At 62.4% G+C, this 12,122-nt stretch overlaps 1 protein-coding gene across 2 annotated transcripts in view; it reads right to left on the bottom strand.

Moving 5' to 3' along the window:
• NFIX (nuclear factor I X) overlaps window positions 1-12,122 on the bottom strand; it is a 67,560-nt gene that overhangs the window by 15,693 nt on the left and 39,745 nt on the right. For both annotated transcript variants that reach the window (XM_047097596.1, XM_047097597.1), the window contains exons 2-5: window positions 4,526-4,588; window positions 4,086-4,160; window positions 3,606-3,726; window positions 2,325-2,461 (exon numbers count right to left, since the gene is read on the bottom strand). In XM_047097596.1, coding sequence (XP_046953552.1) covers window positions 2,325-2,461; window positions 3,606-3,726; window positions 4,086-4,160; window positions 4,526-4,588 — 396 coding nt within the window. The remainder of the gene's footprint in view (window positions 1-2,324; window positions 2,462-3,605; window positions 3,727-4,085; window positions 4,161-4,525; window positions 4,589-12,122) is intronic.

Here is a 12,122-nt window from a genome sequence, read left to right as displayed (position 1 = left end):
GAAGGGGCTGGAGGGCCTGGGTGGGCCCTGGGGACAGAGCTGGACAGGAAAGGGCCCCCTGCCAGGGGGATCCCAGGGAGGGACATTCCAAGGCTTTGCTCTGCTCCCGCTGCCAGAGATGGGATGGCATTCAGTGGGAACCGGGGCACAGAGCACACCCCATCAGAGCTCCCCGCCTGTAGGATCCTGATGATGCCAACCAAGTTCATCTCTGAGCCCAGGGGGCACGATGTCCAAATGGTGCTATGACCCAGCAGGGCCCCTGGGCCAGGTCCTCCAGGGGAGTCTGTCTCCGGTCCTGGGCTGAGCCTTGAGGCCGTGCCCAGGGCTGGGGGGGCGGGGGGGCGGGTAAGATGGTGTGGAGACCTCCAGAGCTGCCACCTTTGAGGCAGAGAATCGGTTTGAATGGGGGGTGAGGGGGCTGCAGTCTTCACTGCAGGAAGGGTGGGGGGAAGGGCGAACTCCCAGCCGCCAGCAGAGGCGTTATCTGGCAGCAGCTGTGTGCCACCTGATAGCTGGCACAGTGAGGGGGTGGGGAGCACCCCCACCAGCTGTGCACAGCTGTCCCCGTGGCCGCACAGCGCCTCCCCAGCTGTTCCCTGTCCTGCAGCTGGGCTGCTTAATTGGCGATTTGTCGCAGCACGGGGAAACAACACAGCGGGGGGGGGGGGGCGGGCATGGAGGAAAAGAGGGGAAAGCGAGGAGCCAGGGGTGCTGCAGGAGGATGTTGGGGGCCGTGCGCGGCAGGACAGCTAGAAGGAGCAGAAACGTCAGGCACCAGAGCAGACGGCTGAGAAAAGAGAGCGGGAGCCAGGGAGGGGACATCTCCTCGGGAACCAGGTCTGGGCAGAGGGACTTGGGGGCTGAACCCCAGGAAACAGCTGTGGATGTGGCTCTCGAGGCGCTTGAGTCCTTGAGGGGGCAGTCCCTTAACTGAGGCCCTGGCTGGGGAGTCTTCAGGGCCTTTTCAACCCCTTCTCTCTCCCCCGGGGAAGTATCTGGGCTGTGTCGGCCCAGGCACCTGCTTGCCACGAGGGAACCCTGGGGGAGGCACCCAAAGGCCTGCCAGGGAGCTGTCCCACAGGGATGAGCTTCGCAGTGGTTACAGCCCGTACCCTCAGACCCTCCTCCCCTCCTCCCAGGGAGCTGAGAGCGGGAGCCTGTGTCTGGGCCGCGGGAAAGCAGGAGCGCCTCCCCGCCCTTCTGCCTCGCTTTCCCCCAGTTCCTACCCCTGCCCATCCACGTGGCCCATCTCTGTAGACGCACTTCTGGAAAACGCCAGGCAAAGGGGACATCGGGTCAGACCCTTCTCTTCCGGCTTCGAGAGCAAAGCCCCAGGCCTGACCACAGCAGACACGCCCCACGTACAACGCCCACACATGGGTCGCACTCTCTGGCCCCGAGAAACCCACACCTCGAGGACACACACAGGTTGTACCACCCGTGCGTCAGGCAGAAATAGCCTGCAGCCAGTCTCCTCGTACATTTATATGTGCATGCACACACACACACACACACACACACGGGCACGCGCGCGGGAATACACATGCACACACTCTCCCTCCTTTCCATCTGGGCTCTCTGGGTCTGCTTATACCTCCCGTCAAGACTAGACGTGAAGGTGGGTGGGTTCACCAAGAAAGGGGTGGTTGGAGGCTGTTGGGAGGACTGAGCTAGCTTCCTTTAGACCTCTGCCCTTCCCTACCTTCCCTGCTTGATTGGAAAATGATTCTGGTCATTCTTTCCTAGGCTCTGCTCCTCTCTGTGATGCTGGGCCCGTCAGACCAGTGGTTCTCAACTCGGGATGATTCTGGTCTCCTCTCCCCCTATGCCAGAGGACGTTCAGCAATGTCCAGACGTTTCTGGTCATTATACTTTGGGGAGGACGGGAGAGTTGCTACTGGCTGGCGGCTGGAGGCCAGAGCTCTGCTCAGTGCCCTGCAGTGCATAGGATGGCCCCACCACGGAGAACGACGTGGCCCCAAATGTCAACAGTGCCCGGATTGAGAAACCGCTTTAAACCATGAGGACCGTAGGAGCTAGGGCAACCCCTCCAGAGAAACAGCAGGAGACGGAGACCAAGGGGGCTCGAAGTCTGGGGCCTCTGCCTTCCTTCCACCGCACCTGCGGGCTCTGCGGCCGAGTTAGCGGCAGCCCAGCTCCTCACCTCCACTCCCTCCTTTGGCCCGGTCCGCCCTCCTCTGGGAGATCAGGAGGTAGCGCCTCCCACAGCAGGGGAAGCAGAGGGAGGCGCGCCAGGCAAACCGAGAGGGAAAAAGAGGCGCCAGCCGCCCCGCTCGGGCTTGGCCCTGCAGCACCCATACCTGCATCCACGTCGTTGGGCCACCCACTGGACTGGCTGCTGCCAGCTGCTGGGGAGCGGCCTGTGCCAGGATAGAAGACGTCATCGACAGGGCTCTCCATCTCGCTGTCATCGATGGACTTGGGGCGCTTGGTGGTGCTGGGGAAGAGGATCAGGTGGGACAAGGGAGGATTGACGTCCCGGCCCCCGAACTGCTCCCCGGTTCGCTCCGGCGACCCGCCGGGTGGGCAACAGGCGCCTGATGACAGCAGCGTTCCCAAGCACTCGCTACGTGCCTTCCCCTGAGACCAGACGGGCCCTAGAGTCCCTCGGGACCCCGCAGGTCTGCTCCTCCTCCTCGAACCCCTTCTCGGCCCGTGATACCTTCATCCGCAAAACCCCCCTCAACTGCTTCTGTGGTCCCACCTTCTATTTCCCATCAGCCCCCAGGGCCAGGGCAAGTCGAGAGGCACTCGCCAGGGACAAAAATGCCAAGGGGTGCTACGGAATTCAGACATCAGGATACTGTGTTCTTTTATGTTAAAATATCACTAACACGAGAACGTTATGACATCACAGTGCGATACTTAAACCAATAAAAATAAATTCCCAAAACCTCACGATGAACCAGACGTTCAAGCTTTTTAAAAAAAAGCACAGGGTCCCTTCCTGCCCCCGAACAACTGGCCCTGACAAGGGCCGAATGTGCCCACCTCCCCAAAACCTCTCAGCTCCGTCCGGTCCTCTCATGCCACTCCCCCGCCCAACTGAGGCCCTCCCCTACTCCAGCCTGCTGGGAGGGCCTCTAACTGGCTGTCAGCCCCGCCCACACGTGCTGCTGCTAGGGGTACTTTCTAGAACACAAATCCCCAGCATCTCCTGCTTAAAACCTAAAACCCTGCAGTGGGTTTTACGTCTAAACACCTTCCGCTGGCCTCCAAAGCCCTCTTTGGGGGTCCCACCCGGACGTCCATCCTTGCCTGGGACAGAGGCTGCTCTACCTGGAGCACCCACCCCGTGCCTGTACCAGCCCCCGTACGTCTGGGCTCGTGTCACTTGCCCAAGAGAGAGGCCTTCTCAGATCCCCACGGGGAGTGCCTTGTAGGCAGAGCTGTGCCCCGCTGGGGCTTATGTCCCCAGCACCAAATGCCCAGCGACAGCACAAAGCAGGAAGCTCAGGGGGCTGGCGGCACGCTGGGCCCGGGCTGCGCTGGAGTCAACACCCTCAACAAGGGGTGACAGCTGCCTGCAGCCCCCGAGACGGCCTGGGGATCGGAGGGGAGGGCCAGGGTCCTGGGCTCACCTGGTGGAAGGAGGGGAGGTGATGGACCGCCGCCCCAGGGTCACCTGGTTTATGTTGTAGTAGCTGGGACTCTCCAGGTCCGCCAGTGAGAAGTTGGGCCCTGATGCTGTGGCAACAGGAGCTGGGAAAAGGCGAGAAGGTGATGAGGTTTGGACGGTGTGGAAGGCTCGGTGGGGCCTGTTTTGTTGTCACGAGCGGCTCCCCAGAAGCCTCCTCCTGGCTGGGGGCGGGGGGTCTTTGGGAAAGAGCCCTTGGTTATGATTTTGTTTTCCTCCAAAACAGTGGAGATTAGAGATAGGGCTCTCTGGGCACCTCTGCTCCACCTCGCCCAGTACCAATGGGCAGAGTGTCCCAGGAAATCCTGTCTGCCCCCTACTAGGACCCCACCAGCTGGAGGGGGGACACGTGGGGTCCGAATCCCCCCTCCTCACACCCCGGTCTGCTGAGCTCAGCCACGGCTGGAAGAAAGAACTCACTTACTCTGTGATACTCTCACCAGCTCCGTCACATTCCAGACCCCGGAAGTCACAAAACAGTCCTGGAAACTTAAGTGCCCTGAAGAGTGGAAAGGACAAGTGAGTGAGTCAGGCAAGGCTCGGAGGGGCCACCCGCCTGTCTCCCCAAAGCTCTCCCCACTCTTGCTTCGACTCGCTTCCTCCCAAGCCTCGTGTTCTCCAGACACAGGCCGGCCCTCAGGGCCCTCACGTCTACACGGAGGACCGAGCAGGCTTCAGGAGAGCCCCCACCCCCTTGGCCATCAGCGGAAGTTCAGCTGAGGAACAGCTGAGTCGAGGGGAAGAAATGGGGGCAGACAGGAGGCCAGGTTGGCCAGGGTGTTGGAGGGCAGAGGAGGGCGAGGGGGGCAGGGCAGGCCCAAGAGGCCAGGCGTGGGCCAGCGGGAGTTGTGGAGGGGCACTGACCGTTGGGCAGTGGTTTGATGTCCGCATCTCCTTGCTGGTTTGAACTATCTGATTGTCCGGATTCTGCGGGAGACACAAAGGGGAGAAGAGGTCAGGATCGAAGCGCCCCACCAACGCCAGCCAAGGAGCTGCGCCTTCAGCCCTGCAAACACCTTCACAGCACCCTCTCCTCGGGGGGGGAACAGCCTGGGGGGACCTGGAGAGAGGAGGAAGAAAGTGCTACTGACAGTGGAGCCAGACCCTTCTCCGCGGCGGGGCATCCTGGGCACCGCAGGGTGTGTCTGGCAGGAGCCCTGGCCTCCACGTTCTAGATTCTAGTAGCACCCCAGTGTGCCAACCAGAACTGCCTCCATGCACACTGCCCCGTGCGCCCCGGGGGGCGAAGTCGCCCTCAAGTGGGCAGCAGTGGCTGAGAACCAGGGCAAGGAGGGTGCCCGTGAAAGAAGCCAGTGGGACGAACCCAGCACAGCTGGGACGAACCCCAGGGTCCCCCCGTCCTCCGCTCAGCCCAAGCCCCCAGAGGAGCAGCCCCGTCCTTCTCTCACTTCATTAATTACGGCCATTCCTGTCAGCCTGAACCACCCCCACCTCACCTTTATGCTTACAGGCGGTGCCTGGCAACACAGAGGGGGGAGGCCTGCCCTAACGCTGTCGCCCGCTCTGTGCCAGCCTGTCTGGGCTGTCTCATGCCCCGGTGCCACAGCTGCTCAGAGGGAGCCCCGAGACAAGGGCCCATTGTGCGGTGGGAGCTCACAGAGGGCTGGGGCAGGGTGGAGTGTGTGTGTGAATATTTTGCTGAGCTTGGGAAAGCCCCCCCCCACCCCCGCCCCCCCCCCCAGGTCCTCAAAGCTTTGTGTGCCAGGGGCACAATGGGGACCTCCAGAATGCCTGCCCAGGCACGACAGCTGGCGAGAGGGTGGCAGAGGGGGGCCAGGGCAGGTTGTGGGGCAGGAGGAAGGCAGGCATTTGGTAAAGAAAGGGCTGGTCACAGGAAGACAACGTGGGGGTGGCATCAGAAAACCGTGCCCTGGTATTGGCCGGGGCTTTGCCCAACTCTGGCCCTGCCTCCTGGGTCTCATCCACCGCCCCGAGGTCAGCCTGCTGGCCGGAGAGTCCACCCCTCGCTGGCCTCACAGCCAAGCTGTTCACACTGGGGACTGACCAGCACGGAAGTTCCCAAAGGGCAAGGTGTGGGCCCAAGAGATTGCGGCAGGGGGCCCTGCGGCCACTCGGGAGGGATAGAGAGTGATGGCCACAGGGGCTGGTAAGAACAGCTTCCCTATGGGAGCGGAGGCCCAGCCTTGGCTCAGGCCGAGTTCTCGGCCACCTGCCTCAAGGTGACCAGTGGGAAAGGACAGGCTGCCTAACAGGACAGGTTTAGGCCCCACTCCCCCCGATTCTTTACCTGCTCAATTTTTTTTTTCCCTCTAATTCCAAAAAAGAACAGTAAACCTTGTCACAAATCAAACACCCAGAGAGGTTCACAAGGGAAGTGCTAATGGCGGTCCTTCGCCCCCCCCCCCGGCCCGCCCAGTTTGGGGTGCAGCCTTCCACGGTTCCCTTTGTGCTCACCCCCGTGGTGTGCGGAGGGGTGGCGAATCCTATCCCAGGCCGCCGCCTCTTTGCCCGTGGTGCTCTCCGCTCTGGAGAGAGAATCCACAGGACCTCCCCCCACGCTCCCAGGAGGGCAACCTCTCTGTGCCACGGTGCCTCGTGGGTATGAATTCCGTCCTTCTCTCACCTTGGCCCCTTCCCGGCTATCTAGGTCTGATTCCACCCCCAGCTTGCCCAGGAAGGAGCAGGTGAGGGGCTAAAGTCGCGGACACCCCACGCTAGGCCCTCCCTGGACCCTGAGCCTGCTTCCTCTCTCCTCCATTCGAAACCTCAGGCAGGGCACAGCCAGGCGACCAGCACGTGGAGCCCACTGAGGGGCACACACTCCAGGCTCTGCTGCCCTGGGGGTGCCCGCTACCGACCCCACCCCTCCTGGGACCAACTCGTTCCCCATCGGCCTTCCGGGGCCGGGTCGGCGGAGCTGGGGGAGACAGAGGAGTCCCCCCACGGGTGCCGTCCCGGGCCCCCTGAAAATGGCCACGTGGAGACAGAAAGCTGCGCGCATGCGCACACCCGGCCCAAGGACAGAAAGGCTAGAGAGAACCCGACAAAGAGATGGAGATGGGCCAGCGACTAAGGCAGAGACAAATGGGGCTCCAGGAGAGCGCGATAGGCAGGAAATCCTTCTAAACCAGGACACTGCCCCGAAACGTTATTGCTGTTATTACTATTAGCTTGATGCAAAGGAGCAAGCGGGAGCGAGGAGCCAGCGCGGGCGAGGCCCGCTGCCACGCGCCTCCAGGCGCTGCTGGCAGCCATTTTAGCCCTTGGCAGCCATCTTACGGCTGGCGGCCCAGCCAGCGTCCCCACAATGCCACCCCCGCCGGCCCCCGGCATGCTCAGCTCGGCTCCAGGACAAAAGGCAGAAACACTGGAAATCTGGACCCAGGCTCGGAGGCTCAGGAGGCAGCCCTGCAGCAGGGGCAGCTTCAGCCAGGGCCCCACCGTCCTGCTCCAGCGTGCGGCACCCCCTTCACCCTCGGGGGGCCAGCACCCCGCAGAAGGAGAAGGGAGGGTTGAGGCAGGGGCCCTGGGGACGCCACGTGCTACTCCAAGGCAGCCGAAGCCCCCCACGGGCCATCCCCGGGCCCAGGGGCTCAACTAGGACCCCTGCCCCGGCAGGACAGGGAGGGACACGAGGGGGGGCCGGCCCTCGTCCACCCAGTGGGCTTAGGGGTGCGCCTTGGACGGACGGGGGCAGGGGACTGGCAGGAACCCATACAGCAGCCGTGGGGCCCAAACCGGCCACCGGGCCCTGGTGGACGGGCTTCTAGGGAGGGTAAGGAGAACCAACCCCCCCACCCCGCCCCAGGAGTGGGGGCCAGCTGGGCCGGCCTTTGTGGGCTCTTTGGGGAGCCGCGCCTGGAGGTCGGGGCTTGCTCTAGACAACCCTCCGGGATCAGAAGCCCTCTGGGATCAGCCTAGCCCACCGGGGGGGGGGCACGCCAACCCAGCATCGTGACTCCCTTCCCTGTTGGGCTCCCTGGGGGAGGGGATAACCCCAGGCCTCAGGACAGACAGGAGGAAGGTCCCTTTATGACACCCCTCCCCACGCCCCGCCTCATGGCTGCTCAGCTTTTATCTGGCAGAATGGGGCTTATCAGAGCCACCAGCTGAACAAACATACAAATCCACGGTTAGTGAGAAAAAACCCTCTGCCTGAACTCTTTATCTCCTGTTCACAGGCCCCACGCACTGCCCCCTGCCAACAGCACAGGAGGAGACCTGACTGCTGCGCGGCGGGGGCTCCTGTCTCCGCTGCCCCCCCCCCTTCTCCCCTCGCCCCCGACCCAGAACAGGGTGGCTCTCCCCTGGCAGTCCCTGCCGGGCGGGTTTGCATGGGAGCCCCCCTCCAGTGTCTGCTTTCTCGCCAGGGATAATGGGCCAGCTGGTGGCCTGTGGGCCAGTGGAGGGGCAGGGACAGTGTTGGCTGGCACAAGGCAGACAGGTGCCCAGCTCCATCTTTTATCCTCCCTCCCCCAACCACCCGGCCCACGCCCCCCCCCTCCCCGCCCCCAGAGGCTGTTACTCTGGTTCCCCGGGCTTCCCGGGCCACATCCCCTGGAAGCCTCTGTGGCCTCGGCTCTCCCCAGCCTGGCTGCCAGAGCCGTGGGGACCCTAGGTACACACCCCCCAGTTCAGGGCCACCCTGACCAAGGTCAGCAAAGCAACCCTAACCCCGCTGCCTACCCCTCTCTTCAGAGACAACTGCTGCCTTCGCATCCTAGAGACCGGAGAGGGGACGCAGCAGCCGGGGGGGGGGGGGGGGTGGCACCACTACGCGCTCTTGGCCTTGACGCAGCTCAACCTTTCCCTCTTTCCTGGCGCTGAGGACCAAAGCACCTTCCCTGGTTTGAAGCTTTCTCACGTGAGGCCTATCAAATATAGCCTCCTAGGAACAGTCCAGCCACTGTGTCTGATGCCCTGGGATGCACGCCCTGGGCAGGCAGGCATCAGGGTCCCTGAGCCCGGGGCCAGGTTTGGGGACGGAGAGAATCTCAGAGCCCACAGCTTATTCTTCGTGCTGCCGAGGGTCACGCCAGCTCATGTCACCCCCAGGAGCATGCTCTGCTGACTGCCCTCTGCTTGGGACCTGGGCTTCTCATGTGATCCACACCTTTGAGGGAGAGGCCACCTGCCAGTAGTGCCTTAGGGCTCTGGCCGCTGTGGAGGCTTCCAGAAGGGAGGATTATGCAGAGGCAGGTGACAGATCTGGACTCTTGTCTCAGCATGGCTCCCGGGTCTGGGGCTACTCCCCATTCGTCTGCACACCTGTCATCGGTCACCCCCCTGCATCAATGGCTTGTGGCCTTCTGCAAATACCCGGACCTGGGCCAAGCTCGGCCAACAGTTGGCAGGCAGTGTGGACCCCTCTCTTCCTAAGGTCCCTTCACATCCCCTGGAACAGCCACGAAGCTCCCCCTCCAGCACTGCCTCTCTGGACCCTCCACCAGCCCTTCTCAGCCCTTGAAGCCCCACTACTTTCTTTATGGATCTCTTCGCCTTTCCCTTTGGAATCCCATTTCTGATCTCCTTTTTCTCTGTCTTGGCTCCGCACTCCTCTCTGTCCTTCCTTCTCCTTCATTTTCCCTCTCTCCCGCTCTCTTTCCTCTCCTGACCTTGCCGTTTCTCTGTGTGTGTGTGTGTGTGTGTGTGTGTGTGTGTGTATCCAAAAGGGACACTTCACTGGAGCTCTGGAGGGGAAGCTCCAGCAGCCAGGAAGAGCCCAGTGTCGCATCCGAACCCCAGTTGACAGCATGTTATATATATGTATATATATTTCCACTCACAGACGGGGAGATATTTACGGCTCCCGCTAGGTGAAGGACGAATTCCTGCTCGCTGCAGGGAACGCTCTGCCTCAGCTCCCACCCGAAACAAACTCTCTCCGCGAAAGGGGCCACATGCAACTTGCTGGCCGGCTGCCTCCACGCACATCACTGACAGAGTGAGCTCTTAGGTGGCCAAGAGGGGCGGAAAGACGCAGCTCAACCACACCCACAACGTGCGTACACTGAGGCAAGCGCAGTCAAACGCGCACGCGCTTGGACACACAACAAGCGATTTCCTGCTGCCCCGTAGGGGTAGGAGCAGACGATGCACGCAGAGCCGTGGTCCCACCGGGCACGGCATGTTCAGTGCTAAGCACTGGGCCAGACAGGAGGCCACCTCTAGCTCGGCCGGACCTCTGACCTTTGGGGGCTAGCGAGCACAACCCCCGGAGTTTGCAGTTTGCTTGCCCCTCCCCAGGCTTTCTCCAGGTCTGGGGTTCGGGAAGCAGGCGGGAGCGTGCGCTGTTCTGGGGGTCCTCTGAAGGGCCGATGCAATTCAGGAGCTGATCCTGGCCCTCCCCAGTGTGACACTCCCCTCCCCCTACCTGGCTCCCCCTCTTCTGTGATTCCGGAGCATCCAGGGCACTGGAAACCCTATCTCAAGGGGAGCCAGAGGCCTGGCCTGCGGCAATCAGAGCCGGAGAATGTAACTATTGTGCCTCTTGAAACCTAAGTCTGAGAATCTGAGACACCCTGAGGAGGGGAGCCGCGGACGGATGGGGGGCTAGGGAGACGGGTCACAGAGGGGTTCTCCCCATTCTCTGCAAACAGGAGACCCAGGGACCGAGGAAGTCCTTGAGAGTGCAGGGCAGCCAGAGGGCAAAGAGGGGAGGGGCTCTGCCTGGGCCCGGCCCAGGGGGCTTCTAGGATCTTTCCTTCCTTCTTTCCACCCTGTGCTCCGCCCCCAGCTTCATGCCTACACACGGGCCCTGGAGCCATCCTGAGGTTTATCCCTCTTCTGTCACCCCTAGAGCCCCACGTGGTGGGGACAGGAGCATGACCAGGAAGCACAGCCCCGACGATCTGGGCAGGGGTGTGGCCAGGGGCAGGATAGGCACACACGTCACCCCCTCATTACCTTCCTCTCTCCTTTCCTCACTCCCCCTCTACTCATGGATCTGAAGGGGCTTGAGCCTTTGACCTGAGTCACCTGTGCGGGGGGGGGGGGGGGGGGGGAGGTGGCGTGCCGGTCACACCTGCGTAGGCTAGACCTGCTCTGGCTGCCCCTGAGGCCTGAGCTCAAGAAGGCCATGAAGGGAGGATGGGGCAGGGACAACAGATCAGGCCGCAGGGAACATCTGGATGGGACACGGCAGTCGCAGGCCCTGGCCCTGGAGGCGAGCACGACCGGTCCCACCTCCACCCACCCTGCCTCCGCCAGTGCCGTCTGTGGTCCTCCCCTGGTGTGAGCTGCTCAGCGTTCTCTGCCCCGCACCCGACGGGAGAACCTTCCTTGGCATTGCCCCCAGCCCAGGGAGAACTAGAGACGCGACCCGGTCACTGAAGCCCAAGGGAACTGGGTGCCTGACTGCTTATTCCCATGAGAGGACAGACAGTGGCCCATAAAGGAGACAGGAGGAAGGATACACCTTGGTGCAGAGCACAACACCCAGCAGGTGGATGGAGGGGCAAAGGCCAGGTCCATCCGCGAGTTGGGGGCCTCTCCACGCCCAGCCCGGCAGGCAGCCCTGGGGGATGCGGGCAGACCCACGGGCTCCTCCCGGGTCCCCCCTTTGCAGGGGACTCAGCACCGACCTGCGAGACCTCAGACGTCAGTGCTCCGTGGCTCTCTCTGAACAAGCAGACCCAGTGCCTTGCAGTAACACCATCTGGGGTGTTCCAGAGGTGCCCAGGAGCCAGCAAATCCCATCAGATCAGAATTCCTGTCAGACAGGGATTGGGGGTGAAGTGGCCACTACTGAAGAAGCCAAAGGAAGGGGTCTTTGGGGAGGAGGGAGGCGGGAGGCGGGAGCACCCCCGCCCCGGGCCCTGGCCCACCTTTGCCCAGAGCCTGCCTTGGCCTATCCAGGGGAGATGTCCTTGGTCTGGACCCCGTGTCTGCTCTAAGGGCGGGGGGGCTCACCCCAGCACAGGGAGGGCAGAGGGGGATAGAGATGGATAACCAGCGACAGTGGAAAGGGGCTCCTCTTGAGTTCACATCCATGCTCTAGAATCTACCAGCGCAGTGACCTTGGCCAAGCTCTGAGCTGTTTCTTCCTCTGTTAAATGCAGGTGCTACCCACCACCTAGGGTTCCTGGGCGAGGAAAACGAGAAAACAGGTAAAAGGTGCTTCACCTCCATGAGCTGAAACTGCTCCTCCTTCTCCCACTCTGCTCACAGGCTGCTTCGTGGGGGAGTGTGGCTGGCCCTCAGCTCCCTGCCCTCAGGCGTGCATACTCTTTATGACACCCCTGAGCATGCCCTGGATTACTGTTTTTCGGTGTCTTGCCCCAGGGAACACAGCCAGTAAGCTGAGGGGCTCCCTCAGGGCCTGGCCCATGACGATCTGCAAAGAGGGGCAGAGAGGTGTGTCTGGAAATGAAAGAGTGGGATGCCTTCTACAGGCGTGTCCCTCCCCAAAGTCAGTGGTCACGGTAAATGGTCTCTGGACGGCCACCACGCTGGAAATCCCCTTACCCGGGGGATGCGT

This window comes from Lynx rufus, unplaced genomic scaffold, assembly GCF_022079265.1.
Source record: "Lynx rufus isolate CCGP_SWC_20201006 ecotype Redwood Valley unplaced genomic scaffold, mLynRuf1.p SCAF_4, whole genome shotgun sequence".
Lineage (NCBI taxonomy): Eukaryota > Metazoa > Chordata > Mammalia > Carnivora > Felidae > Lynx > Lynx rufus.
Note: the sequence above shows the minus strand (reverse complement) of the source record. Positions and strands in the feature narration are given on the sequence as shown.